The sequence below is a fragment of the Cynocephalus volans genome, chromosome 11, assembly GCF_027409185.1.
Source record: "Cynocephalus volans isolate mCynVol1 chromosome 11, mCynVol1.pri, whole genome shotgun sequence".
NCBI lineage: Eukaryota > Metazoa > Chordata > Mammalia > Dermoptera > Cynocephalidae > Cynocephalus > Cynocephalus volans.
This window is the reverse complement of record NC_084470.1, coordinates 22,979,001-23,005,335: the sequence shown is the minus strand read 5'-3', so window position 1 is coordinate 23,005,335 and position 26,335 is coordinate 22,979,001. Positions and strand designations below refer to the sequence as shown.

The 26,335-nt window shown below is 37.0% G+C and overlaps 1 protein-coding gene across 2 annotated transcripts in view; it reads left to right on the top strand.

Moving 5' to 3' along the window:
• PPP2R3A (protein phosphatase 2 regulatory subunit B''alpha) overlaps nt 1-26,335 on the top strand; it is a 159,609-nt gene that overhangs the window by 82,180 nt on the left and 51,094 nt on the right. For both annotated transcript variants that reach the window (XM_063113740.1, XM_063113741.1), the window contains 2 exons: nt 3,718-3,820; nt 20,152-20,226. In XM_063113740.1, coding sequence (XP_062969810.1) covers nt 3,718-3,820; nt 20,152-20,226 — 178 coding nt within the window. The remainder of the gene's footprint in view (nt 1-3,717; nt 3,821-20,151; nt 20,227-26,335) is intronic.

The following is a 26,335-nucleotide window of genomic DNA, read 5'->3' as shown; positions in this document are numbered from 1 at the left end:
CCATTTTTTTGGCTAAGACCATGTGTCACTGAGATGAAGTGGACATTTATGTTATTGAGCAGCAGCAGCAACAGCTACCACCACAACAGATGCATTCTTTTGTTGAGATGAATCATTTTATCTCTAGGGAAAAGAGACTTCCACAAAAAGCAAAAGGAAAAAAGACATGAAGCACAAGTCTTCATTTTCAGTAACTGAAGGGAACTGCTTATGAAGTAATATAGCATGAGCAACTGTTCTTATCTTTGTTTCATTAAAAATTTTATCAATAGGGCCGAGCCCGTGGCGCACTCGGGAGAGTGCGGCGCTGGGAGCGCTGCGACGCTCCCGTCGCGGGTTCAGATCCTATATAGGAGTGGCCAGTGCACTCACTGGCTGAGTGCCGGTCACGAAAAAGACCAAAAAAAAAAAAAATTTTATCAATAGATAAGTGTGTCTCTATATAAAAGCTTTAGCCTGTGGTTAGATGCTAAAATGGTTTGAGTGCCCTCTAGTGGGAACTCTTTTTTGAGCTCTTAAAATGCTTTTTAAAAACCAGGGTGCTTTAAGGGGGACCCAAGTAATGCTATTTTGGGAGCCTAAGCAGCTAAGCATGATGGTTTGAATTACCACACTGACCTTGGAGAAGATGTGTTTAGTTTATTATTATTATTATTTTTTTTTTTTTTTTTTTTTTTTACAAATTGTACCCTTTGCATAAAGTGACTTGGGCACAAGTACAGTGCATTAAAACTTTCAAGTACAAAAAATAACAGGCAGGTAATGATATAGAATTAAAACATTTTGACATAGACATATGAATGCTGACTTGCTCCAATAACAAGTTCTATATAACTTTAAAGTCAAATGTAAAAGTCATAAGCATGAAAGGAAATCATTTTCCTTTTGTCAGAGTATTTATGGGTTGGAGGCTTCAGTATTTCTCCTGAGTCATTTTGGGATGAACATCTTTTTTTATTATTATTATTTGTTTGGTTTTTTTTTTAGCAGCTGGCCAGTACGGGAATCAAACCCTGCACCTTGGTGTTATCAGCACCATGCTGTAACCAACGAGCTGGCTGAGCTAACTGGCCAGCTGCAGGATGAACACCTTTAAAGGTCTTTTTCCCCTGTCTTTTCTGTCCTCCCTCCTTTTCCCTGCACTACTGCCCATTTTATATCTATTCTCTTGACATGTTTTTCCTACAGTCAGGACATTTTTAGGGGAAAGACACTGCTCCACAGCCTTTGTGCTTGAAGTCCTACATTACAAGCTTTTGGGCAGAACTCCTCTCAAATAGAGTCAGTAACATTGCTTCCGCTTTATTATGCTTTACTTTCTTTTACTCTTTCATATCAGTGTGTCATTCGTCCATTAACAAAACAATATTTTGTCTTAAAAGCTCTAGAAGATACCAGCTTGGAATAGCTATGCTTATCTTTATCCTTAAGCTTTTTATGATTCTTAATATCTCATTTTGTCCTGCCATATAGAGTTTACAAGCCACTAGCATTGACAGAAAACTGTAATTCACTTTTTCTTTCTATTTCATGCTTCTGATAGCAAAAGGCCATCCCTAATTTGATTTCATCCTCTCAGAGTATCTCTCATCTGTCATATCTCTGGTTTTTTTATTTAGTAGTGCTATCCTTTTTTATATAAAACTGTTCCTTTTCAAAGACGTCACTGCCTTTCTGTTGTGATCATCCTACCTGTTTTCTAATCCTAATAGGTAGTTCCCATTAGCACCTGTTACACTGATCTTTCTCTGAAATAATGTATTTAGTTAATTTCGGAGTCTTGAGCATGTTGAAGAATGATAAGGAGAATAAATATAAAAATAATACTCTAGCTCTAAAATCACAAATGAAGTGAGTTAGGTATGCATCTGTTAGATCACAAATATTTTTTAAGAGTCTTCTATGTGAAAGTCACTATACTGTGTGCTAAGGAAAAAAAGAGCTATAACTTTGCCTGCCCTTTAGGTGCCAGAGATATAAAAGGAAGCAAACAACAGTACAATGGTATATATAACATATGTAAATTAAATATTACAAAGATCAGTAAGGAATTCATTTGTCAGGGAAGGCTTCTTCAAAAAGGTGGGTTATTCATTACGTCTTATGGAATAGGCAGCATTAAGATAACAAAGTTAGGAAAAGGTATTCTAGGAGAGTAGAACAGCATGAAAATGACGCAGAGGCAAACATGCACCTGACACACTCAGTGAATAGTAGGTCAGGCCAGCTGCCAAGAATGGAATATTCATTTAGCAAATTAGTGAGACAGGTAGGTAGGCAGACTACAGCCTAATTACTGAGGTCCTTAAATACCCACCTTAGGCATTTAAACTTATGCATATAAGTAGAAGGATACTGGACACTTTTGAGTAAGGGAATTATATAATCAAAGGATGTTTTAGAGTGAATTGTCTATGATACAAGTTTGGATGAGCACTGAAGCCTATTAGGATCCTCTTCCCTTCCAGCAGTCTCAGCATGAAATAATGAGGCCTGGACTTGATGGTACGATGAAAACAGGAAGGAAGGAACAATTGTCTAAAACATTTTGAAGAAAAATTCCTCAGACTGCAATATTCCCATCCTGTATTCCAAACACGTAAAGGTCTAAGCTAGAAACTTGGAAGTTGTCATGGACTTCCCCTTTCCTTTTACCCCCACACTTATCATCTACCACATCCTTTCATTTCCACCAAATTTGCCCCTTTCTCTCCCTCTCCCACTGCCAGTGCCATACTCAAACTCTCATTGTTTCTTGCTTGATATTTCAGAAAAGTACATCTGATCATGTCACTGTCCAAATTAAAAATCTTCTGTGGAGTATACTGAAGTCCGGGCTTCTTCATGTGACATGAAAGGGCCTCCAGGATTTGCTCCTGCCTGCTCATGTCCTCTTCTATTACCACCCCTGCACTTGTACTTGCCCACATGTTCTTTGCACTCTCACACCGGGCATTTGTTCATGCTGCCCTCTTCACCACAACTCCCTTCCTTCCTACTTCACTTTACAGGGAATCTCACTGACCCAGATAACTCAGGATGGTACCACCATGAACAAAAATAAATGTCCAGGAAAAGGACTCCTTTGAGAGGAAGATTTTAAATTTGGTTTTCAATATGTTGACTTTGCTGTCAGGGTATAGTATCCAAATGGAAATGTCCAACAAATAGTTGGAGGTAAGGAATTCTGGGACCTTAGAAGATTTAATAGAACACTCATTTTTTTAAGCCTGTTCATTCAAGGTCTAATTTCAAAAGCCCCTAGCAGGTTGGTCTGAATATGTCTGTCAACCTGGGAAAACAAAATTTTATGTCTTGTGGTGCATAGTGGTCCTTCTGTTGTCTTCCGTCCTGGCTGAAGGCTAGGTCTGGAGCTCTGGTTCCAAATATCCTTTGCTAAATGGAATGGACATTCTCCTTCATGTGTATTTTGATAACTAACACATTTTACCTGCATTAATTCAGTTGACTCTGTGGCATTTTCAGAAGCATTCAATAAAAATAATATACCATCTTGTTATTGAACTTTTATTAAGATGTCCCTTTGACAAAATCAAGAACGTGGGAAAAATTCCCTTTCTTTAATCATTGAAGACAGAACACTTCATTCTTGATCTAAATGGCCTTCAGATCAGACTGAAATTACCAACTACTGATGTTGTAGCCATTGTTTGTTCAAAGTAGCCAATCTTCCTAAGCAATTGTTTTTTTATATAGGTTGCTGAATAACCATCATGATGATGCCTCTAAGTTCATTTGTCTTCTAGCAAAGCCCAACTGCAGCTCTCTAGAACAGGAAGATTTCATCCCTTTACTTCAGGTAATTTTCACTTCCTTTTGAAAATGGGTTCTATTTTTGGAGTTTTAGAGATTTTTTAAAAATTCACAATTATAACATATGCAACTGAGCTACACAAATCTAGAGGTCAGATTTCTAGAAGAGTGGTTTTCAAACTTGTTTTAGCTGTAAAATTCTTTTGTTAAATCAAATCTAAAACAGAACTCATAGTATAAAATAGATAAAAGAGGACCACTCCCACTGAAGCAGAGCAGAGGGGCCACTCAGCCTCCCCTTTGCCCACCCATCACTGAAGCACCTTCTGAAACTTCAGAATTCAAGAAGATAACTTGGAAAATGCTGACATAGAACATAGCTAAGAACTGGGTAAAAGTAAGAAAAGGCCATGGAGTAACTAGAAACACTTTCATGAACTCTGGGTGATGTAGTTTGGATATGTTTGTCCCCCCAAGCCCCTGTGAAACTTAATCCCCACTGTAACTCTTAAGAAGGTGGTAAATCCTGTTATGGTAAATGAAAGGTGAGGTGTTAGATTGTGAGGACCATGCCCTATGAATGGATTGATCCATTTGGGGAGTAATAAGTTGATGGTTTCTTGGGCGGTAATGGGTGTGGTTCTGATGGCTTTATAAAGAGAGCAGGGAGCAGGTTAGCGCTCTCTGCTCCTGCCAGTCTCACTGTGTGATACCCTGCGTCATCACCAGGAAAAGGCCCTCACCAGATGTGTTCCCTGGACTTTGGACTTCCCAGCCCCTGAAATTGTAAGCAGAAATATCTTCATAAATTACCTGGTTTCAGGTATTTTGTTATAAGGAATAGAAATGGACTAATGCAGAAAATTGTCTTATATCAAATTAGAACATAGCTAAGAACCTGATAGAAAATAAGAAAGGCTATGGAGTAACCAGAAGCACTCTCATGAACCCTGGGGTCTTTGCTCAGTGCCTCTTGACTCTTGATTTAGGCACAGTTCTAAAATGCTTGGTTTTCTGATTTTTCAACCCAAGATATATTTGAAATAGAGAATTAGAATAGAAGGAAGGGAGAAAGGATAACTAGAATCAAGTCCACTGAGAACTGCTGCTGCCAGACTATCAAGGTAGTGAGGAGAGTAAAAAAAACTAAGGGGAAAAAAAAATGGTAAAAGCACTCCAGTTTGGGAGTAATTTAGGATAAGGGCAGTAGTCCCCAATCCCATTCCCAGATTTCAGCTAAAGATCAATAATTTATGTTAGCGTACACTCTATATTTCACTTATCCAGAGAACTCATTCACATGGAGCAGCTTTAATTGATAGAACCAGATAGATGAAACAACAGCATATTTCTCATTTTTCCTTTTCTATTTGTGAAACTTTAAACACTGTATATTGTGTACCCATATATTATTATACATGTAGAAAGGATAAGTCTCAAACCTGAATAAATCTCAGATCTATAGAAAGTATAAGTTTCTTGATTTTTCTGTAACTCATTTAAATTTGACTTTAGCCCTCAAATACCAGGCTGATGGGAATTGTAACCTCATACCTTCCTAAGGTTCTCTCAGTCTGCAGCTGTGCCAGAGTTGTGAGGTTTTATACAATACCAAAGCATTAAGGTTGGGTGTTATTGCTGAGACATCAGTCATCCCTGGGTAGAAGATCCCTTCAGATCCAGAGGTTCTTTGCTACATCTGTGCTATGCATCAGGCTCTGGTATCTTTGGTGAAGACATGCATGGCCCATCTTCCAAGATGTACCACATAGCTATTTTCTCTTGAGGTTTTAGGTTTTAGCTGCCTTCCTGGGGGTGTTGCCAGGCCACAGGGTCCCTTTGCTCTTATCACTCACAGACTTTTTCTTTTTTCTTACACAGAGAGATCTTCTAGTCTGTAAAAATCCTCCTCATGTTTCTTTATGCTTCTCTGTCTCTGCCCTCAAACCTCCTTCCCTGTATTGTCTGCTTCCCTTCACAGTGGGTATGGGCTCCTGCTCACTACTTCAGGGCAGAAGAGAGAAGTGGCTTAGAAATCTTTGTGGCTTTTGTGGCAGCTTGTGTGCACTGTAGGTTTAAATGAAGGGTACACAAGCATTTGGCCTAGTTGTCCTAGTTGACTTCTGTTATGGTTAAAGAAAAAGAGATCATCAACAGAAAAAGACCATTTGGGGAATATTTTTATCCAGGCCTTCCCTTGAGAATTAGTTATATATCAGTATTGGATCTGTTTTTACTATAGCATTCTTCATAGCTTGAGATATTGCTTATTAATATTATTAATTTCATGTGTAAATTTTTGATTTTCCTGAGCAGATCATAAATTCCTTGAAGCTAAGATCTGCCTTTTCATTTCTGTTAAATGCACGTCATTCCTTTAGATGATCCAGTAAATCCTTGTTAGCTGTTAGTGAGGTTACCTAAAGAAGGGCATAAAAATACATTGACATGGGAGGGTTTTTTTAAAACTTGTATACATGGCTGCTGTCATTTAAAAAAATTTTTTTTGATGAAATCTACTCAGTCAGAACACCCATCACAAGTGCACCAGTGAATTTTCACAGTACGGGCACATCTGCATAACTAGCACACAGATCAAGAAACAGTACCAGTACCCTCAAAGCCCCTCATGCTCCATTCCAGTCACTGCCACCCAAGGGTAATGACTAGCATTACTTCTAACACCATATGGCATAGATTTTTAATTTTATTAGTAACAGTTTTCCATGTTTAAAATACAAAGTTTTGTTCTGATTTTATTTTATATTCAGGGCCTTTGGGCTTGTCTTAATTTCCATGATGTCCTTGGTTTTCCTTAGACTCATCTGCTACATAATTTTATTCCTCCTCAAAAACATACTTCTGAAAATGGGGATTCTTAATAGGAGTTTTTTTGCATTTAATAAAGACCATTATAGTTAATAACATCCAACATTAAATATTCCTATTTATGTTTTGCTAAATCACAAATATTCAGTGTTTGAACTACATTGCTAATAAATGTGAGGTTTTACTACCAGTTCTCTGTTTGCTCCCCATTCTCAGCCTCTTGATCCGTTCTTGGCCCTGCTCTGACCCCTGCAAACTCCACCCTTTGGGCTTTCTTGCTGACCAGCTTCTGGTTGAGTCTGGCCAGTGGGAAACATTGGCAGTAGATGGGAGGGCAGAGGAGACAGAAGTCGGCATTTCTACCTCCACTTTCTGCTTCAGCACAGCAACTATCTCTCTTTATGATACAGCTTCTGCTGGGTGGCCCGTCCTCCTAGGCTCTAGAGCCCTACGGATTGTAACAGAATCCTTCTGTTGCTTGCTTCGCCGTTCTGTTGTTTGCTCCCTTACCCCTGCCTACAACTGTGCATGTAGTCCTTTCATGAAAAGTTCATATGATGAATCATTTTTCCTGTGGGGATCCTACCTTGACTGTTAGAATTCTCAGTTTTATCAGAGCTTTAATAAAAGCTTTGACAAGAATACAAATTAAGTCTATCCTGAGAGAATTACACACAGACATCAACAAAACTGTAATTTGACTTAATGGACATTTATATGTCCCTTAAATCTAAAGAGAAATTTTATTTTTATTTAAGAAGTAGGCTTGTAGAGTCTTCTGGTAAATGATGACAAACTGAATAAACATATCCTCCTCCCATTTTTTTCCCCAAGCCCCTCCGAAGTTAAAGTATAGAAATTAAAAAAGAATAAATTCATGGAAGTAATGGAATGGTAGAGAAGAATGGTAGAGAAAATCAGTGTACTAGAGATTTCGACATATTTCTTGAAGATAGAAAGTGATCGGAAGCAGGCACAGGAAACTAAAATGCAGAATGAGGGGCTGTGTGTGGACTGCACTAGAGAAGTCCGCTCCTCAGCTCATCAGGTCCCAGAGCAGTTGTAAACTCAGGGTTGGCGGATCTGATGAGAAACTTGGAAACAGAGATTCATTGAAGGTTGGTTTACAGAACAATCCTTTCCTGGTTCCCAAATGTAAAGTGCAGCATGGAATTTACTCACAAGCATAAGCAAACTAACAAAACAAACAATAAAGCATGTTAAGGGTTCTATTGTGAGAACCACAGATTAAGCTCTCTTTATTCCTCTTTGTTGTGCCAGCTGGGGGACCAGGGAGGTCCCACTAGTTTCCTCTAAAACAATGCCTTCCAGTCGGTACACCCAACCTAAATGCAAAGAACTCCCAGGCAGACTGCATTCAAGAAAGACACCTATTGAAAAATAGACCAACTTACATTTCAGTGGAGGAAAATTACATCAACTACCTTGTCTTTAAATATGAATGAACAGCCAGGCATATGAGGAAAACCATCATCATAAAAAAGAAAAATCAAGGTTAAAAAACCACATACACAGAAAAACTGACCCAGAAAAAAAATAAAACTCATTAAGGAAACAGGTGAAAATTTTTAAAAACTGATTACACATACTGATATAAATAAATGATTGAATGGGGAGAAGAGACAAATCTGTGCAGAATAATTAGTGGATATAGTACCCTCGAGAGGATACTCCACTACTTAAGAGTGATTTGGGTGGGGGTAGGTAACTTTACAGTAGGGGTACCTGACAAATACTAACTCAGCCTGGTGACCAAGGTCAACATCAGTAGTCATAAATTGTGTTGATAGAATGTACCGTTGATAGGATATGTTGCAAATGGCATGTTAACTCTGTGGTCTTTCTCCCCAAAATCCATAAACCCAGTCTAATCATGAGAAAAACATCAAATTCCCGTAGAGGAATGTCCTACATGATACCTGACCAGTACTCTTTAAAACTGACATGGTCATAAAAAAGAAAGTCTGAGAAATTGTCACAGCCAAAAGGAGCCTAAGGAGACATGACAATTAAATGTAGTGTGATATCCTGGGTGGACTCCTGGAACAGAAAAAAATTAAAGAAATGTAAATAAAGTATGGACTATAATAATAATGTATCATATTAGTTTATCAATTATAATAAAAGTACCATACTAATGTAAGATGTTAATAATAGAAACTGGGAGGGGGATATATGAGAACTTTCTATGCTATTTTCTTAATTTTTCTGTAAATCTAAAACTATTCTAAAAAATCATCTCTTTGAAAACTAATTACTGTATTAAGAAAGCTTATGTAAAACATGAACCATAAGACAAGAATAATCCTTATCTCACATTGTACACAAAAATCAACTCCAAATGGATTAAAGACTTAAATAAATGTAAGACCTGAAACTGTGAAACCGCTAGAGGAAAACATAGGGGGAAAGCTCCATGACATTGGTCTAGGCAATGATTTTTTTAATATAAACCCAAAGTCATAGGCAACAAAAGCAAAAATAGACAAATGGGATTACAATAAGCTAAAAAGCTTCTATACAGCCGAGGAAACAATCAACAGACTGAAGAGACAACCTACAGAATGATAGAAGATATTTGCAAACCATACATCTGGTAAGAGGTTAATATCCAAAATATATAAGGAACTCAAACAACTCAATAGTCAGAAGACAAATAACCTGAATGAAAAATGGGTAAAGGATTGGAATAGACATACCTCAAAAGAAGACATAGAAATGGCCAACAGTTACATAAAAAACGCTCAAAAACACTAATCAGAGAAATGCAAATTAAAAGCACAAGTAGATGTCACTATACACGTATTAGAATGACTGTTATCAAAAAGACAAAAGATAACAAGTGTTGGAGAGGATGTGCAGAAAGGGAGCCCTTGCACACTGTTGGTGTGAGTGTACATTAGTTTAGCCACTACAGAAAACAGTATGGAGTGTCCTCAGAATATTAGAAATACAAGGGTACCTTAAAAAGTTCAGGGAAAAAATACAATTAAAAGATAATATGAATCTGAGGGTTCCGGTCAAGATGGCATAATAGATAGTTCCCAGCATCACTCTCACCTACAAATCAATTTACAACTATAAAAATGTAACATCAGCCAAGCTGTGGCTGCAGGAGCTCAGGGGAAGAGGAGGAGAGACCCCTGGAGTTTATGAAGGTGGGAGAAACCACGATGAGAGAAACAAAAATCTGCTCTGCGGGTTTCAGGCCAGTTTCGGGCCACAGTCACTTTAAAGCTGGAACTGATGAGCGCATGGAAAAGGAGCCAGCAGAAGCCGCAGCTGTGCCCTTCAGATGGAGTTGCTTGGAGGCAGCAGGAGAGAAGAGAGCCTTGGCAGCCCCCAGGAGAGCAAGATCACTAATAGGGTTCCCGTGGACCCACGCAGGAGCAAGGAGCCAGAACAACTGAAAAACGGGAGCCATTCAGAGGCTGGTGATTCAACACAAGGGCCTGTCCCATGGAAAATGTTTGGAGCATGGGCAGTGGGGAAGACGGGCCCACCAGGAGAACACTGGAACACAACAAGGACAGCCGATCTGCTGCCCAATCAGCGCAGGACCACTCAGAGGAGACTGGTTGGGAATGCAGAGTTGCATGGGGTGCAGTTTGATGGAAAAATTTACGCCCAGATCAGAGTTTCTACACAACCCAGGTGTACTGGGTCTCTGGAGAACCAGAAGTACCTATAAGGTCAACCATTAAACCCTGAGCTGCACGGAAAGCCTTCCCTAGGGAAACAGCAGCAAAGTAGCAATTTAGCTCAACCACACAGCTCAAGTACTGGTTCCCACAGGATTCCCCCATTTTAGAAAGAAGCAAAGAGCACAAATTAATTCCGGCCCAGGCACACTACCAGTGCCTTGGGGCCTGCCTGGGAACTGGAGGCTTGGAGCCAAGGACCGGACCCCACTCCCACATCCAGGCACACCGCGCCAGCGCCTCAGGGCCTGCCCAGGGACCCGAGGCATGGAGAAGGGGACCAGACCACCCTCCCACAATCAGGCACACTGCTCCAGCACCTCGGGGCCCACCTGTGGACCTGAGCATGGAGAAGGGAACCAGACCACCCTCCCACAACTAGGCACACCGCACCAGCACCTCAGGGCCCACCCAGGGACCAAGGCATGGAGAAGGGGGACAGAACTCCCTCCCACAACCAGGCACACTGTGCCATCACCTCAGGGCCTGCCTGGGGACCTGAGGCATGGAGAAGGGGACCAGAACCCCCTCCCCAAACAGGCACACCGCGCCAGCTCCTTGGGGCACTCCCAGGGACCCAAGGTATGGAGCCGGTGACCAGACACTCCCCACAACCAGGCATACCACCAGTGCCAAGAAGCATGCCAAAAATATCGCCTCCATGTGGGTGGCCCACCACAGCCACCACAATAACCATGGCTACCACAAAAGCAGCTAGACACCACAACCACCACGCAGATGGCCCGCCAACCACTGGAGTGCATTTACACAAGGAGGGTCACCAGCAGAGATAAAGAAAAGAAGAGGATGATTCTCTCCACAAAGCCTATTTCAGAGTGACAGAAGAAGCATCTGCTCTGTGATAACATTGGTTCACGCCTCTCAGCATTGGACAGATCATCTAGGCAACAAATCAACAGAGTAACCATTATTCTTTCAGAAGGAGAGAAGAAATCTAGGGTAATTTGAGGGGGAGGGGAGAGATTGGACAAGGGGCATAAAGAATAACTACGATTTGTAACAATATATATGCTAGTAATATTGATTAGATTAACATATCTCAATGTTGAACCCACAAAATGTGTATAACCAATTTTGAATCAATAAAAAAAAAAATTTTTTTTTAAAGTTTGACAGTGAAAAAAAAAAGTAATATGAATCTTTCCATGAACTTTTTGAAGTACCTACATGGAATTAGTGTATGAACCAGTAATCCCACTACTGGGTATATATCCAAAGGAAATGAAATCGGTATGTTGAAGAGATATCTGCACTCCCATGTTCATTGCAACATTATTGACAATAGCCAAGTAATGGAATCAATCTAAATGCCTATTAAACAGATGAATGGAAAAAAGTCATATATATACACAGGGGAATACTATTCAGCCTTAAAAAAGAAAGAAATCCTGTCATTTACAACAGCATGGAACCTGGAGGACATTATATTAAGTGAAGTAAGCCAGGCACAGAAAGACAAGTACTACATGATGTGGAGTGTAAAACGTTGAACTTTTATAAGTAGATGGTAGAATGGTAGTTACCATGTTGGAGGATGTTGGTCAAAGGATACAAAGTTTCAGTTACACAGGAGGAATAAGTCCAGGAGATCTATACTATGACATGGTGACTATGTTAGTAACAATGTATTGTATTCTTGAAATTTTCTAAGAGTAGGTTTTAAGTGTTCTCACCATAAAAAAATAATATGTGAGGGTAATGCATATGATAGCCATTTAACAATGTTTACATATTTCAGAACATGCTGTAATAAATATACTACAATAATATGTTTAATATTTATTAATAAATATGTACAATTCTTATTTGTCCATTTAAATAAATAATGTTTAAAAAAAGAAAAGCAAGAATAGAATGTTATGAAAACAGAATGCTAACACAAGAAAGAGCTGTTAAAATTTGAAATTAAAAGTACCAATAGTTAAACATTCACCATAAGGCCTAGAAACTAAAGTTGAGGATATCTCTCAGAGAGAAAGAGAGAAAGATAAGAGACATAGAGAACAAATTCAGGAATTTTAACATCTAACAGGCTGGAATCTGGAGAAGAAAGAAGGGGAAAATGGAAAGAAAGAAATCTTCAAAGAAAACAATGCTAAATCATTTTCCAGAGCTGAACGAAACAAATCTATTGGTGAAAAAGAGCCACTGAGTGCCAAGCCCGGTGAACAAAAAAATGACTTGTGAATGAAAAGAAGAAACTAAAATATCCAGAGAGAAAAACCAAGTCATCTCAACAGGAATAAGAATTAGGGTGGCATTAGATTCTTATTGGCAACTGTGGGGAAAAGGATTTGAACTTAGATTTCTATATCATGTCAAGCTATTAATTAAGAATGATGTTAGAATAAAGACATTTGTGGGCATTTACAGACTCAGAAAGTTTATCTCCTTTGTAAATTAACTCCTTATTTCTTAGGGAGTTACTTGAATATATACTGCAGAAAGAGAAAGAGGAATGCGTGAGATCCAGCACACAGTGGATTCAATCCAGAAAAACAATGAAAGGCAGTCCCAGGATAACCACTGAAGAACGACCAGTCCAGAATAGAGAACGTGGTGGGTCTCTCTGGGCAGGAGTTCTCCATAAAGGGGGTGGGGGGGGGGATAAGGAGTGACTCCATGCAATGTAGTTTTATTTGAGAATAGGGAAGATATGATGAAGGCATAGCATTCTGTATCAACAAGTTAAAGAAAAACAATTAGAAACTCCAAGAAAAATGAAAAAACTGTGTAAGACTGTGTTCTAAACATGAAGCAAACTGACATACAGCATGATTATAAACAGCTGATAGAGAGTTGGAAAAGACAGTCTATCCTCAATGCCAGGAGATTCTCCTTTGAATGCCCCAGGGGTATGACACTGCACCCATAAGAAATGAAATGCATTCCTTGTATATTGCTTAACCTAGCACTCACCTGTATTTATATAGTGAAAATATTGTAAAACATTTTTGTTTATAACATTTAAAAATCACCCTATTTGTCAACTGTGGGAAATTTTATTGTGGTTGCAGAACAGTGTGTAAACAGTCTGCACAATATAAAAGTCAAATTATTGTCAACAAAATGTGAAGGGGAAAGAGAAGGAGAAGAGGAGAAAATAGGGATAAGGGCATTATTATTATCCTATGTAAAAGGAAATAAAGGCACTAAGATGAATGGAATGATAAAAGATAACCAATAGAAGAACTAAGAATCATAACCTCAAATTTTGGGTAGGAGAGTAAAGTGGGACCTTGTAAATGAGCTAAATGCTCATCTTTCCTAACAAAGAATAATTATAATTAAATTTATATTTAATTATAGAGGTAACCAACAAAAGATCTAAAAATATAAATGATTAGAAAGAACTGGGCTACAGGTGGATGGGTGGGGAAAGGTTAGTAGAATGTTACTTTACATAAATGCATGCACACTCCTTGATTTTATATCACATGTGTATACATAAATTTTTCAAGTTTTTATTATGGAGAATATGAACAAATGCAAACAGAGTGTTATAGTGAACCCTCATGTACCCCTTACCTGGTCCCAATAAAAATCAGAAATTAAGGAGTAGAGAATAGAAAACTAATAGCACTTTTAATAAATTGAAATCTTGTTTTGGGGTAACTATTAACAAAACAGACCAACAACTAACAAATTTGATCAAGAAAGAAAAAGGAAGAAAGCACTAATACACAAAAGAAAAAATGACGAGTAGGAAATAACCATTGAAACAGAAGTTTTAAAAAACCGTAAAAAACTATCTCGCAGACATTTATGGAAAGAAATTTGAAAACCTAGGTGAAATGGACAATTTCCTAGGTAAATATATAGGACTCAAATTGACCCCATTTGATTTAGAAAACTTGACAGACTAGTCTCTGTAGAAGTAGAGATATTTATTTAATTAATTACCTCACAAAAAAGCACCAGGCCCAGGCAGTTTCACAGGAATTCTACCAAACCTTCAAAGACCAGATAGCCCCAATGCTATAAATTAGTCCAGGGTTTTGAAGAGGAAGGAAAATTCCATAACTCCTTTTATGAAGCACATGTAACAGTATGAAGAAAGAAAACTGCAAATGAATGTAATTTCATGACCAATGATAAAAAGTAATAAATAAGATATTACCAAACAGAATATACCATGACCTAGTGGGATTTATTCCAGAAAAGCAAGGTTGATTCAATATTTGGATATTTATTAATATCATATGTTATATCTAAGGGAAAAAATCATGATTGTTCCCACTGATGCTGAAAAGACTTCTGACAAAATTTAACACCTATTCATAAAACACAAAAAAAGTAGATATTTGAGATACTTTCTTAACATGATGAAATATATATACCTTAGTAAGAATTAAATGGTAAAACACTAGAGGCATTTCAGCAAAGATCAGGAACAAGGTAAGGATGACCACTCTATCCACTACTGTTCAGCATTATACTAGAGTAATTGTATTAAAAAAAACAATTAGTGGCGTAAGAATGGTTAAAGAAGTAAAAGTGTATATTTGCAAATGACATGACAGTAATCCTGGAAAATCCAAGAGAATCAATGATAAAACTAACTCAAACAATAAAAGAAGTCAGTAAAGTATGAGGAAATAACATTAACATAGAAAATCAATAGATCATTCACTTCTGAGCGAGATGGAGAGTATCAGGGACTAGATTTACCTACGCACCTGAAATAATGAAAAACACCAGACAAAAATTATAAAACAATAGTTTTCAAGATGCTGGATATCAGGCAACAAAAGAAAGTGATTCCTGAGAGATAGAAAACTACAAGGTGAGCCTTATGATTGAGAGAATTGACTGCTGTGAGAGAGTTTCCAAGCCACAGTGCAGGGATGGGGAACCTCGGCAGAGTCCAGTGGACTCCCTGAGTTTAGGAGGCAGAGCTGAGAGCCTAGGAGGACCAAGGAGGTCAGAATTCTCGACAGAGTACCAGAAAGAAGAAAACTGCACATATGCTCCTCCGTGAGTATTCAGCAGAGTAATGATCAGCAAACATATATGAGGAAATTAACCAAAGCTGAATAAAGAGCCTTCCAAGATTAGAGGAGACAGTACCAGGGGGTTACACAAGGCCAGGAATAGCGTCTATCTGTACCAACCATACTGGAAAACCTCAAAATGCACGGGACTTTGAGTAGGGTAGTCATAAGGGTCCTGCCTTAGTTGTGGGGAATAATTAGTTCTAGATTAAACACTGCTCAGGTCCTGCCTAACACCTAAAAAAGCAAACCTAAAAGGACAAAATGGTTAAAAAATAACAGCATCCCAGAGCATAGCTCAAGAATATAAGAATATAAAAATACCTAGCACTCAAGGTAAAATTCATAATTGCTTACATCACCAGGCATGAAAAGTAAGCAGGGAAATACAGCTGATAGTGAGGGGGAAAATTAATCAAAACTGATTCAGAACTGACACTGATGTTTGAACTAGCAGACTTGTATATTAAAACAGATATTATAACTGAATCCCATATATCCAGAAAGTTAAGTAGAGACATTGAAGATATATTTTTTAAAAGACCCAAATTGAACTTGTAGAGATGAAAACTGAGATGTTAGAAGTGAAAAAATACACCAGTTGGATTAACAGATGACTTAACATTGCAAGTGAAATGAGTAGTGAACTCAAAGATGTAGCAACAGAAACAATACAAAATGAAACACAGAAAAAGAATAAGAGAAAAATGAAAAAAGTATCAGTGACCTGTGGGACAACTGCAAGCAGCGTAACATACATGTAAGTGGAGGGAGAGGGTGTTGCATAAAAAATAATTTGTCAGGTCTTTGTCCTAGGAACCCAGGTTCTTAGGACAGAACTTCTAAACCCCTGGAATTTCCTAAATGATAGAAGTGTCTTTATTTTTATGGTGGGTTCCTGGGACTGCACCTAAATTTATATTAATGAAGTGATTCACGATAGGCCCCTAGATAGTTTCAGAATGGGGCCTTGCCATGCCAAAAGGCCAGTCGTGTTATTAGAAGTGGGGCTTTTAAGCCAGGTGATGTGAGCCTGACCTCCTGAGAGGGGAGGGGGGCTGGAGATTGAAATCAATCATATGGCCAATGATTCAATCAATTATGTCTACATAATGGAAACCTGATAAAAACTCTGAACACTGAAGCTTGATCGAGTTTCCCTGGTTAGTGATACACAGGGATGTGCTGGGATGTTGGCATTTCCTGAGGAAACAACCCAAATGTTCATTGACAGATAAATGGGTAAAGAAAATGCAGTATATGCATGCAATAGAATATTATTAGTCTTTAAAAAGAAGGAAGGCCTGACACATGCTACAACATGAATGTACCTTGAGGACATTATGGTAAGTGAAATAAACCAGTAACAAAAAGGCAAATATGTGAGGTATCTAAAGTAGATAAACACAGAAATAGAAAATAGAATGATGCATGAAACAAAATCTGATAGAACTACAAGGATAGATACACAATTGTAGTTGTAGATGTACATATACTGCTGTCAATAATAAATAGAACAAGTAGAGAGTAAATAAATAAGGATATAGAACACATGAACAATGCTATCAGCTGTCCAGACCTAACTGCCATTTATATTACACTTGACCCAACAACACAATGCACTTTCCTTTTACATGTACACAGAATATTTATCAAGATAGACCATATTCTGAGCTATAGATTTAGAGATATTCAAGTCATATAAAGTATGTTCTCTGACCATAATAGAATTAAATTAGAAATTACAACAGATCTATGAAAAATTCCCAGGTATTAGGTAACTAACTCTCTTCTAAATAGCCCATGGGTCAGAAAAGAAATCAAAAGGAAAATTAGGAAGTATTTTGAATTGAATGAAAATGAAAACACAACTTATCAACATTTGCAAGATGCTGCTAAAGCTGTATTTAGTAAGTTTAGCAAGGGTATAGGATACATAGTATACAAAAATCAATTATCTTTCTGTATACTAGCAACAAGCAATTGGAAATTGAAATTTTTTTAAAATGCTATTTATAATACCACTGCAAAATGTGAAATACTTAGAGATAAATCTGACAAAAGATGTGCAAGCCCTGCATACTGAAAACTGAAAAACTGCTGAAAGAAATTAAAGATTTATATAAATGGAAAGAGATGTCTTTTTTATGGGTGGGAAGGCTCAATATTGTTAAAATGTCAATTCTGATTAATTTTGACTCTTAGAACCATAGTAGTGTTTTATATATTTTCCTTCCAATAAATAATTAAAATCAACCTGGACATGTGGGAATGAAACCCAAAACAGAATATAAACTAGCAAATGAAATGAACTGCATTACGAATTAACCATACTAAAGAGAATGGAGGAAGAAAAGGAAAGAACTAAGCCATGTAGCTTTGGAGAACAGTATTTAACTGGATACTGTAAGGTCAAAGACAAAAGGAACTGTGCACAGATACTGTACTGTAGTTAGAAAATTTGTTTCTCACTGGTGTATGTGTTAGCAATTCTTTCATTATACTAGGATTGAATAAATAACTGAATACATTGTAGATCATCAGAACCAGATTTCTTTTTTTTTTCCTTCTTTTCCTTTCCCCATCTTTCTTTAGATCAAATATCAGAACCAGATTTCTTACTGTTAGAAAAAGTTACAAAGGAAAGGAGGAAGGCTAGAGTGAACCTTGTGGTATTGGATTAGAATCAGAGTTATATGTATGATGACATAGTTTTTAATACATATACAGACAGATACAGAAAGAAATACAGATGCTGGGGGTGGGGGGGGGTAGTACACATACATATATGTCCTACTTCAGCCTGCTAAGAAGGCCTAGGAGCAGTAACACCGTAGAAATAATAAGCACTTGTAGCACCTAGATTTGGTTTCTAAATACCATTCTCTGATAAAAGGAACCAGGGCTTCCTGGAGAAAAGATTGATACCAGGACTGAGACAAGGAACGTACAAAATGAACATGGACCATTTTGTAATACTGGAAAATATGGAAATGCCTGCAAAAGAATTGAGGACATGTCAAGAGGACACAGGAGCCAACCTTAGAGAAGCTCCCAATGGCCAAAGCTGGATCAATTTGGGCAACAAAATAAACAATTATAGCATAGGATTATAACCCACAGAATAAAATAAATGCTCATGACTCTGTACTAATACAAATTGAACAAATAAATACACAGGAAAGAAGGCACAACTCTTCCTTATAGAATAATTTCAGTTAATAAATGTAGAAGGACTGAGGCAAATACAAAATCACTGTTAGGGAAACACTACAGTATAAATGCTGCAGGCACAATCCTCCCATGGATGCTAAAATTAGTGGGCTAAAGTTTAAGGAGAAATAGGATATTGGCAGAGTCTCAAAGTATGTCCCCCATGGTATTCATCAATTATTAAGGGAAAACAGTAACTGTACAGTGGAGAATGCAACAGACACCACCTGAACTGAGTGTGATTGAGGTTAATGTCACCAGATATAAGACACGTTGACATCATGTACTACCTGTTTGATGCACTGTGACACACTGAAAAGGACACAACATCACTTCTGTGGTATTCCTGCTGAAGATATGTAAACATAACCTAATCATGACAAAACATCAGACAAACCAAATTGAGAGGCATTCTACAGAATAAGTGACAAGAACTCATTACAAGCATGAAAATCAATGAAAGACAAGGAAAGATGGAGGAACTGTCACAGACTGGAGGTGACCAATGAGACACAAAAACTAAATACAGTGTAGAATCTAGAACAGAAAAAGACATTAGAGGAAAAATTGGTGAGATCTGAATAAGGTGTGTACCTTAGTATTGTATCAATATTTAATTCCTGGTTTTGATCATTATTCTGTAGTTTGTGAGTTGTTACCATTATGGGAAGCTGAGAGAGGGGCATAGGAAATTCCTCTTCGATATTTTTTTAATAACATCTGTAAATCTAAGATTATTTCCAAATAAAAAGTTAAATAGTAAGGTCCATTGGTTTTAGACTATGTTGGTAGGTATGTATAGCCAACTCTTCTGAAGAAACAAAGGAAAGAGATGTAATTGATGTCTGTCCATTGATGACTAGCCAATTAATAGATTATATCTATGTTGGCATTGATGTGTGTTGCCTCTTGTTATTACATTAACAGTAATTATCTCTAATAGGTTCTCTAGACTCATTCAAAGTATTTTAAAAATCTAATTACAAAACAAAAACAGTATTTCAGGGTTTCAGTATTTTAGCAGTCTTCAACAAGAACAAGATACCAGATTTAAAAATAAAGTAAAATCCTAAATTGAAACGGTTTGTTCGCACAATTATTTTGGTATAAACTGTTGGACAGTAGCTGGCTCACACAACTTAACATGGACAGATTTCAAACTACCTGGCTACATGGGTATCTTTTTCAAAAATTTCTCATGTCTCTAGGTTAAGAAAGAGATTCACTCTCTATTATCCATCCTGTATAAGTATCACTTAGCAACCCCTACCAGGATTTGTGGGATGAATTTCCTTGACGTGCCTTGATATGTTAGAATTACAGTACATACCTCTAAAACATTTGATTCACAAATCACCAAATAATAGCTAAATTAAAATTTTAACTTTTTATTGAAGTATACTATGGATACAGAAAAACATATATGTGTGCTTTTAATAAAATGTGAATTTAATGAAGTATTAAATTTTAAGGGCACTATTCAGTATTCTATAAGAGCAAGTTTGCTCAACTGGCAACTTCTTATACAGAAAGGAAAAAATTTAGTAGACTTTTTTTTGTATGTTTGTTAATTTAGTTTTGGTTTTGATCTTTTTCAGGATGTGGTGGATACACATCCTGGCCTTACGTTCCTGAAAGATGCTCCAGAATTCCATTCCCGCTACATCACCACGGTAGGCTGAGTCCTCTTTTGTCTTAATGGAACTCCTTAAGTCACTTTTTAATCACTGTCTAGTATCCAGGCTTTCAGATCTTTATGTAAAAGATAACATGGGCCATAATGATTATTTTAAGTGGAAGGAAGTTAGAGTAAAATTGAATTAATAATTTATTTATTTATATTTATTTCCCATTTTATATGGGCCCGATGCTTAAAAGAAGTCTCTTGCATACGAAAGTAAAGTAACATAGTCATTCTGTCTGTTCTTATGAAGTATACCTTTCGCTGTGTTATGATACTAATGTCCAGTTGATCTTAAGCATTTCCAAATAAGACTGAAAGGAATTTTCAGCAGCCTGTCCTAGAAAAGGATGTGTCTTTAGTACCTCAAAGTTAGAACTGAAAATAATGAGAAATGGCGTGCGTGTAATCAGAAAACAAATCATGTAACAATTTAAAATAACATAATCACAATCCCCTGTTTTGCGAGGTGCTCTCACTGCCTGTTTCTCAGGCATAGCCTCATTTGATCAGTCACAGGCAGGGCAGGAATCATGAGGGAGACAGCACAGGTCTGCAGCACACAGTGCAGCCACTTCATGCACTCTCTGCATGGCTCCCAGAGTCTCTGTGGGCATTCCACAGACCAGCCCCAGGGCACACCTCACGTTCACAGACACACTCAATTGAGGTGGCCCTTGCCTCTAGCTCAAATCCCTCAGCTCAGCTGCGCAGTCTCCTACAAAAACCATCCTCCTCTCATTCTTAGGGTACCGTTTGTTGGCTTTGGATGTATTGGGTTCTGCCAAATTACAAATACTAGTTTTTTTCCTCCTGTAGAAACTTCATTCTTTGCTTTTATATTGGCTCTCTTCTATTAGTGTAAGACTTCATAAGATTTTATCTGAGCCAGAAAGTGTCACTGTCATCCAAGACTATCTCAGAAGTTATTTTTGTCCATTAACCACAACACTGTACTAAATTACCTTCACCACAATCACTCTGACCCAGTTGCCCTCATTTCTCACTTGGATTACTTCTAATTGGTCTCCCTCCTACCACCCTCATTACCTTAAAGTCTAGTCTCCACAAAGAAAAGTTATCCTTCAAAACTAAGTCCGATTGTATCACTCCTCTGCTCAAACCCTCCAATATAGTGTTTCCTATCTCACTCAGAATAAAATCCAAAGTCCTTGCTAAGACCCTTCCCAATACCCCCCACACCCTCTGATCTTATCTTCTCCCTCCCCGCCCTTGCTTACTCTGCTCAGACATGATGGCTTCCTCACTGCTCCTGAGCAGACCAAATCCACTCCTGCCTCAGGCGCTTTCTTCTTCGTCTTTCCTCTGCCTTGGAGTGCTCTTCCTACAGATTTACACGGTGTGTTTCCTTCACTTCATCGAGATATCTGCTCAGATATTTCCTTATTAGTGATGCCTTCCGTGATCACTTTCTATCTTTATTACCCTTCTTCTCCCTGTTTCCACCCACACTTTCTGTTCTTTTGACCTGCTTTATTTTTCTTCTTAGCTCTTATCTTCTGATACTTACCTTTTTGTTTATCATCCATCTCCATAATATAAACTCCATGAGAGCAGGGACTTTTTCTATATTTTTCACTGCTGAATCCCATCCCCAGTATCTAGAATAGAGCCTGGCACATAAAAGATACACAGTAAATATTTATTGAGTGAATAAATGAAATTACTCATGCTTAAGAATTCTACATTATCCTATGGCAACATCTTGTGTCAAAAATTTTTTAAAAAGAATTCTACATTAGCTCTGGCTGCAATCCCAAAGGGAATTACTGGGTTCTGATTATTGCCTATTCTTTAAACTCTAGGCATATAAATAGCATAATTTAGAATCTTAAGAGTTAGAAAAGATCTTAGAAATAATCTAGTCCAACCTTCCATCAATTCAGAAAATGCTCTCTACAGAGGAACTTTTTTTTTTAACTTATCAATATACATTGCAGTTGATTTTTGTGTCCCTTTACCCATTCCTCTTTCCTCCCTCCTCTCCCCCGCCCAACATCATATTTATTCACTCGTCTTAGCAAGTTCAAGGAATTGTTGTGATTGTTGTGTCTTCTTCCCCCCACCCTTTATTTGTTTGTATATTTATTTATTTATTTATTTTTAGCTCCTACAAATAAGTGAGAACATGGTATTTCTCTTTCTGTGCCTGATTTGTTTCACTTAATTCAATTTAGAGAAAATTATATTAACTTCAATGGTAATTGAATGGTATGGACTTACATCCATGTTTTTGCGAATGGTAGTATTACAGAGGAACTTTTTTTATTGGAATTCATTATTAGAAAAGATCTTAACAGAAGAGCAAAATAGAGATACATTTTCTTTTTCTATACTTTCTAATTTGGCATTCCTTGAAGTACCTGGACCTATGATGGTCTGTGGTCATCTAGCAAGTGGTTCCCAGGAAGCTTTATGATTTCAGAGTGAAAAGCCATGAAGCCATTTTGTCCACATGTAATTCACATTTTTTGAGACATTCTGTCATGTTAATAATCACTGAATACCTGAACCAGCCAGCCTTCAAAAACAAATAAAAAAATAGTCACTGAACAAAAAGAACTACACTGGTCAATTAATAGAATACAGTTAATTATCTCTGCTGTTGTATTTTCATGGTATTTGCATATCACTATTTACATTTGTTAAATTTACACTTCATTGTTAGTATTATGCTGCTTTATCCCCAATTCACAAAAATGAATCCATCATTCAGTAGTAGTCATTAAAATGTAAAATACCTGTGATGAAATATGATGCTGTTTTGAGTTGCCGTATTTTTAACATAAATAGTAAACAAGATGCAATTGGGAATATATAATGTGAATCTGTATGTACTGAGATAAGTGAATAACTGCTGTTGTGGTACCTGGTACTGCCACCCAAAAAAGAAAAGCTCATATAAAAAATGTAACAATGAATATCTTGAAATAGAATTTTATTAGACTGTTTATCTGTCCTCCCTAAAGCCTTTTCTGTTATGAAACTTGGTCAAATAATAAATTTGGCATGAAGTCATTGAAACTTTTGCATTATTTCAGAGTACAGTGAGTTTTTCTAGAACAAATGCAAAATAAGATCTTCTAGTATGAAACTAACTAATTTTGTTATTAGGCATAAAAGTGACCAAACTAGAGGCCTCATTCTGTACCCTGCTCATAACAAAAAGAGAGGAGGTCACACTATTTTTCACACTATTTCTAAGAAACTTGTAAAGATCAGCGTCAGAATTAATGACGAATATCTCAGAAAAAGCAAAGGGTTTTTTTTGTCTTATGGTCCTATTGAAAGTTATATAACCTCAGTGGCAAACAGTGTAGAAGGAAATAATTTTTATTATATTTTCATGCTGGAATTACTCAGTTATTTCACTTTGCAGTAGGAAGAAACCACTGACAGTATGACTAAAATATTAGCTTATGTGCACTACATATATGATGAAGAAAAGTTGGACAACTTATTTTCTACTTCTAATTGAAAACCTATACTACAGGGAAAACCTTTTTTTTTATTTGTTTAATTAATTATTTTGTCAGCTGTTTTGCAAAGAAGGACATCACTACCCAAATAAGACATCATACCTAAAGTTAGTCCATATTCTCACTTATTTCCAGAGTTAGCAATTGAGAAATAAGCGTCTTCATATTGATTGAAAATTAAAATTAAAAATACCAGCAAATTGTAGCCCTTGAGTTTGCAGTTTTGCATGCTGTGCAAGGATTGCCAGTGAATAAAAGGCTCTGCTTATCCAAACTGATATATGCCAACTTTTGGGCAAAGTGATTCTAATGTGAGTTTTTAAAATAAGTAATAATATTTTAAATACTTCTTTATGACACTGGTGCTGTTAAGAAATAGTTAAGATACTCATATTTCTGTGGCTTGCTCATATGGTGTCTTAGTGATGTATTCAGTATGATTGACCTGAATCCATCATTTCAGGCTAAAATGCCGGGATTTTAATTGTCAAAGGCAAGGTAGTGATATTTCCTAGGATGACTAAGCTGTGGTGGAGACTGCTCATCACTAAGAGCTTATTAACTCTTTCCTCTCGAAAACGTTTCCTCTTGACAGAGAAAGAAATCATTTTTATTAGATACATTTTTTAAAAGTTCAAATTCTGCAGAAGACCATGAAGAAATACATTTCAGAGCCATATTAACCAAAGAGTGGATCAGGAATCCATTCACCACTCCCAAGTGGGAGAACCAGGCTTCCAGCATTTGAGTGTGTTCATCTGCACTCGGGTCATCTCCAATGAGCAATTTTTGTAGGTTCTATGTCTGCATTTAATCCACTTGTCAAAAACTATATGACATAGCCACCAAACACTTCCATTCCTGGTGACCTATATTCGTGAATTAGAGGTTTCCAATTTGATAGATACAAAGAAAAAAGGAAACTGACTTAACGATTTAGCTTGTCTATAAGTTGACTAGAGATCCCTTGATAAAAACTCGTCAAATTTCATTCTTCTCACTGGTATTAAACTATTATTCTAATTGTTATTTATTTTAAAATTTTGTTTGGTATTTTTTAAATTGTGATTAATTTTTATTTACCTCAAAATGGTAGACCAAAAGTTAGAAAAATAACCACTGTAATTAGTGTAGAAGCAGCAGCTGCATGCTTTTACCACTAGATGGTGGCCCTACCTCAGAAAATCGAAAATGCTGAATCAGTGATGTGGAAACCAACAAATGTGCTGATGAAGTGGGGCCACTGAATAAGGAGATTTAGTCTATGGAAAAATGGAATACAAGTACATTGTTTTTTAGTATTGGATAAGTAGGCTTAGCAGAGGCTAAAAATAGGAAATGCCTAACAGTCAAACTGCAAATTTAAAAAATTCTGTCAAAAAGAACAAAAAAAGAAGAGGAGAAAACTAGAATAAGCAAAAATGAATACAGATTGAAGTTTAATAATTTTAAGTACTTACTTAAAAGTAAAGTACTAACACAATACTTTGCTTCCATAAATAATATAAAATATCTGAGCATAGAAATATAAAATTTAGATGGAAAACCCAGGCTTTAAAATAAACTTATACAAAATCAAGTAATAAGAACAAATATCTAACGTTCAAGAAAGAAAAATTTGGTGTGATAATATGTATTGAAATTGACTTTAACTTGAGAGAGGGGATGTGGAATTATGATGAAATTCTTAATGTTTATTTTCATATATATAATTTCTGTGCTAAAAATCAACAATCGTTTTTATATGAACTTCTGCCAAGCTAATGCTAATAATACAGTGTTGAGCAAGACACATTCTCTGTCCTCAAGGACCTCAGAGGCTGAGTGGTTGGGACCCATGTAGAAATTAGGCACCAGCTCATCCCAGATCCCACCTAATACAGGAATCCTGTCAGCTTCTGCCTGAATACTTGTGGTGAAAAGAAACCTCACCACTTCATGCAGACCCATTGCTTCGGAGCACTAATTTTAGGAAACTTTTCTTATACTGAAGCATTTCAGTATAAGGGCATTTCTATCCAGTAGTTCCAATTCTGCCCCATGGTGCAACCCAGAACCAGTCAGCTTCTTTTTCCACCTGATAGTCAGCCATTCAGATCATGATCACATCTGCACTCTAGTCTTATTTTTCCCTCAAGATTAAACTTTACTACATTAGTAGTATCTTACACAGTCCTTTTTAATATAGTTACCCTTCCCTCTTTTATGTTTTCTGCACATTTTATATGCATTCTGTTTATAAATTATAGACAAAAATACTGATTTATGTGAAATACTATTTAGATACTTTTCTTGGGTTGGCATCCACATGCTGTGCAAAACTCTGAATAGAGTTGTTCAACTAGTTATGAAACCAACCCGTATTTCTCTGTCACAAAAGATAACACAAAAGCCGTTGTAACACAGCTTCCAAACCTCATTATTTTATCAAGAAATTATTGACCACCTGGTATATGCGAAGCACGGTATCAGACAGTGGAATGCAAGTCAAGAAAAACCTTGTCCTTTAGAGTTTGGAGGTGATAGTAGTCAGGTGCACCAGTGTTTAGAATGTAACCACAGCGATGACTGAAGGACTCTTAGATGGCAGCTGGAGCAAGA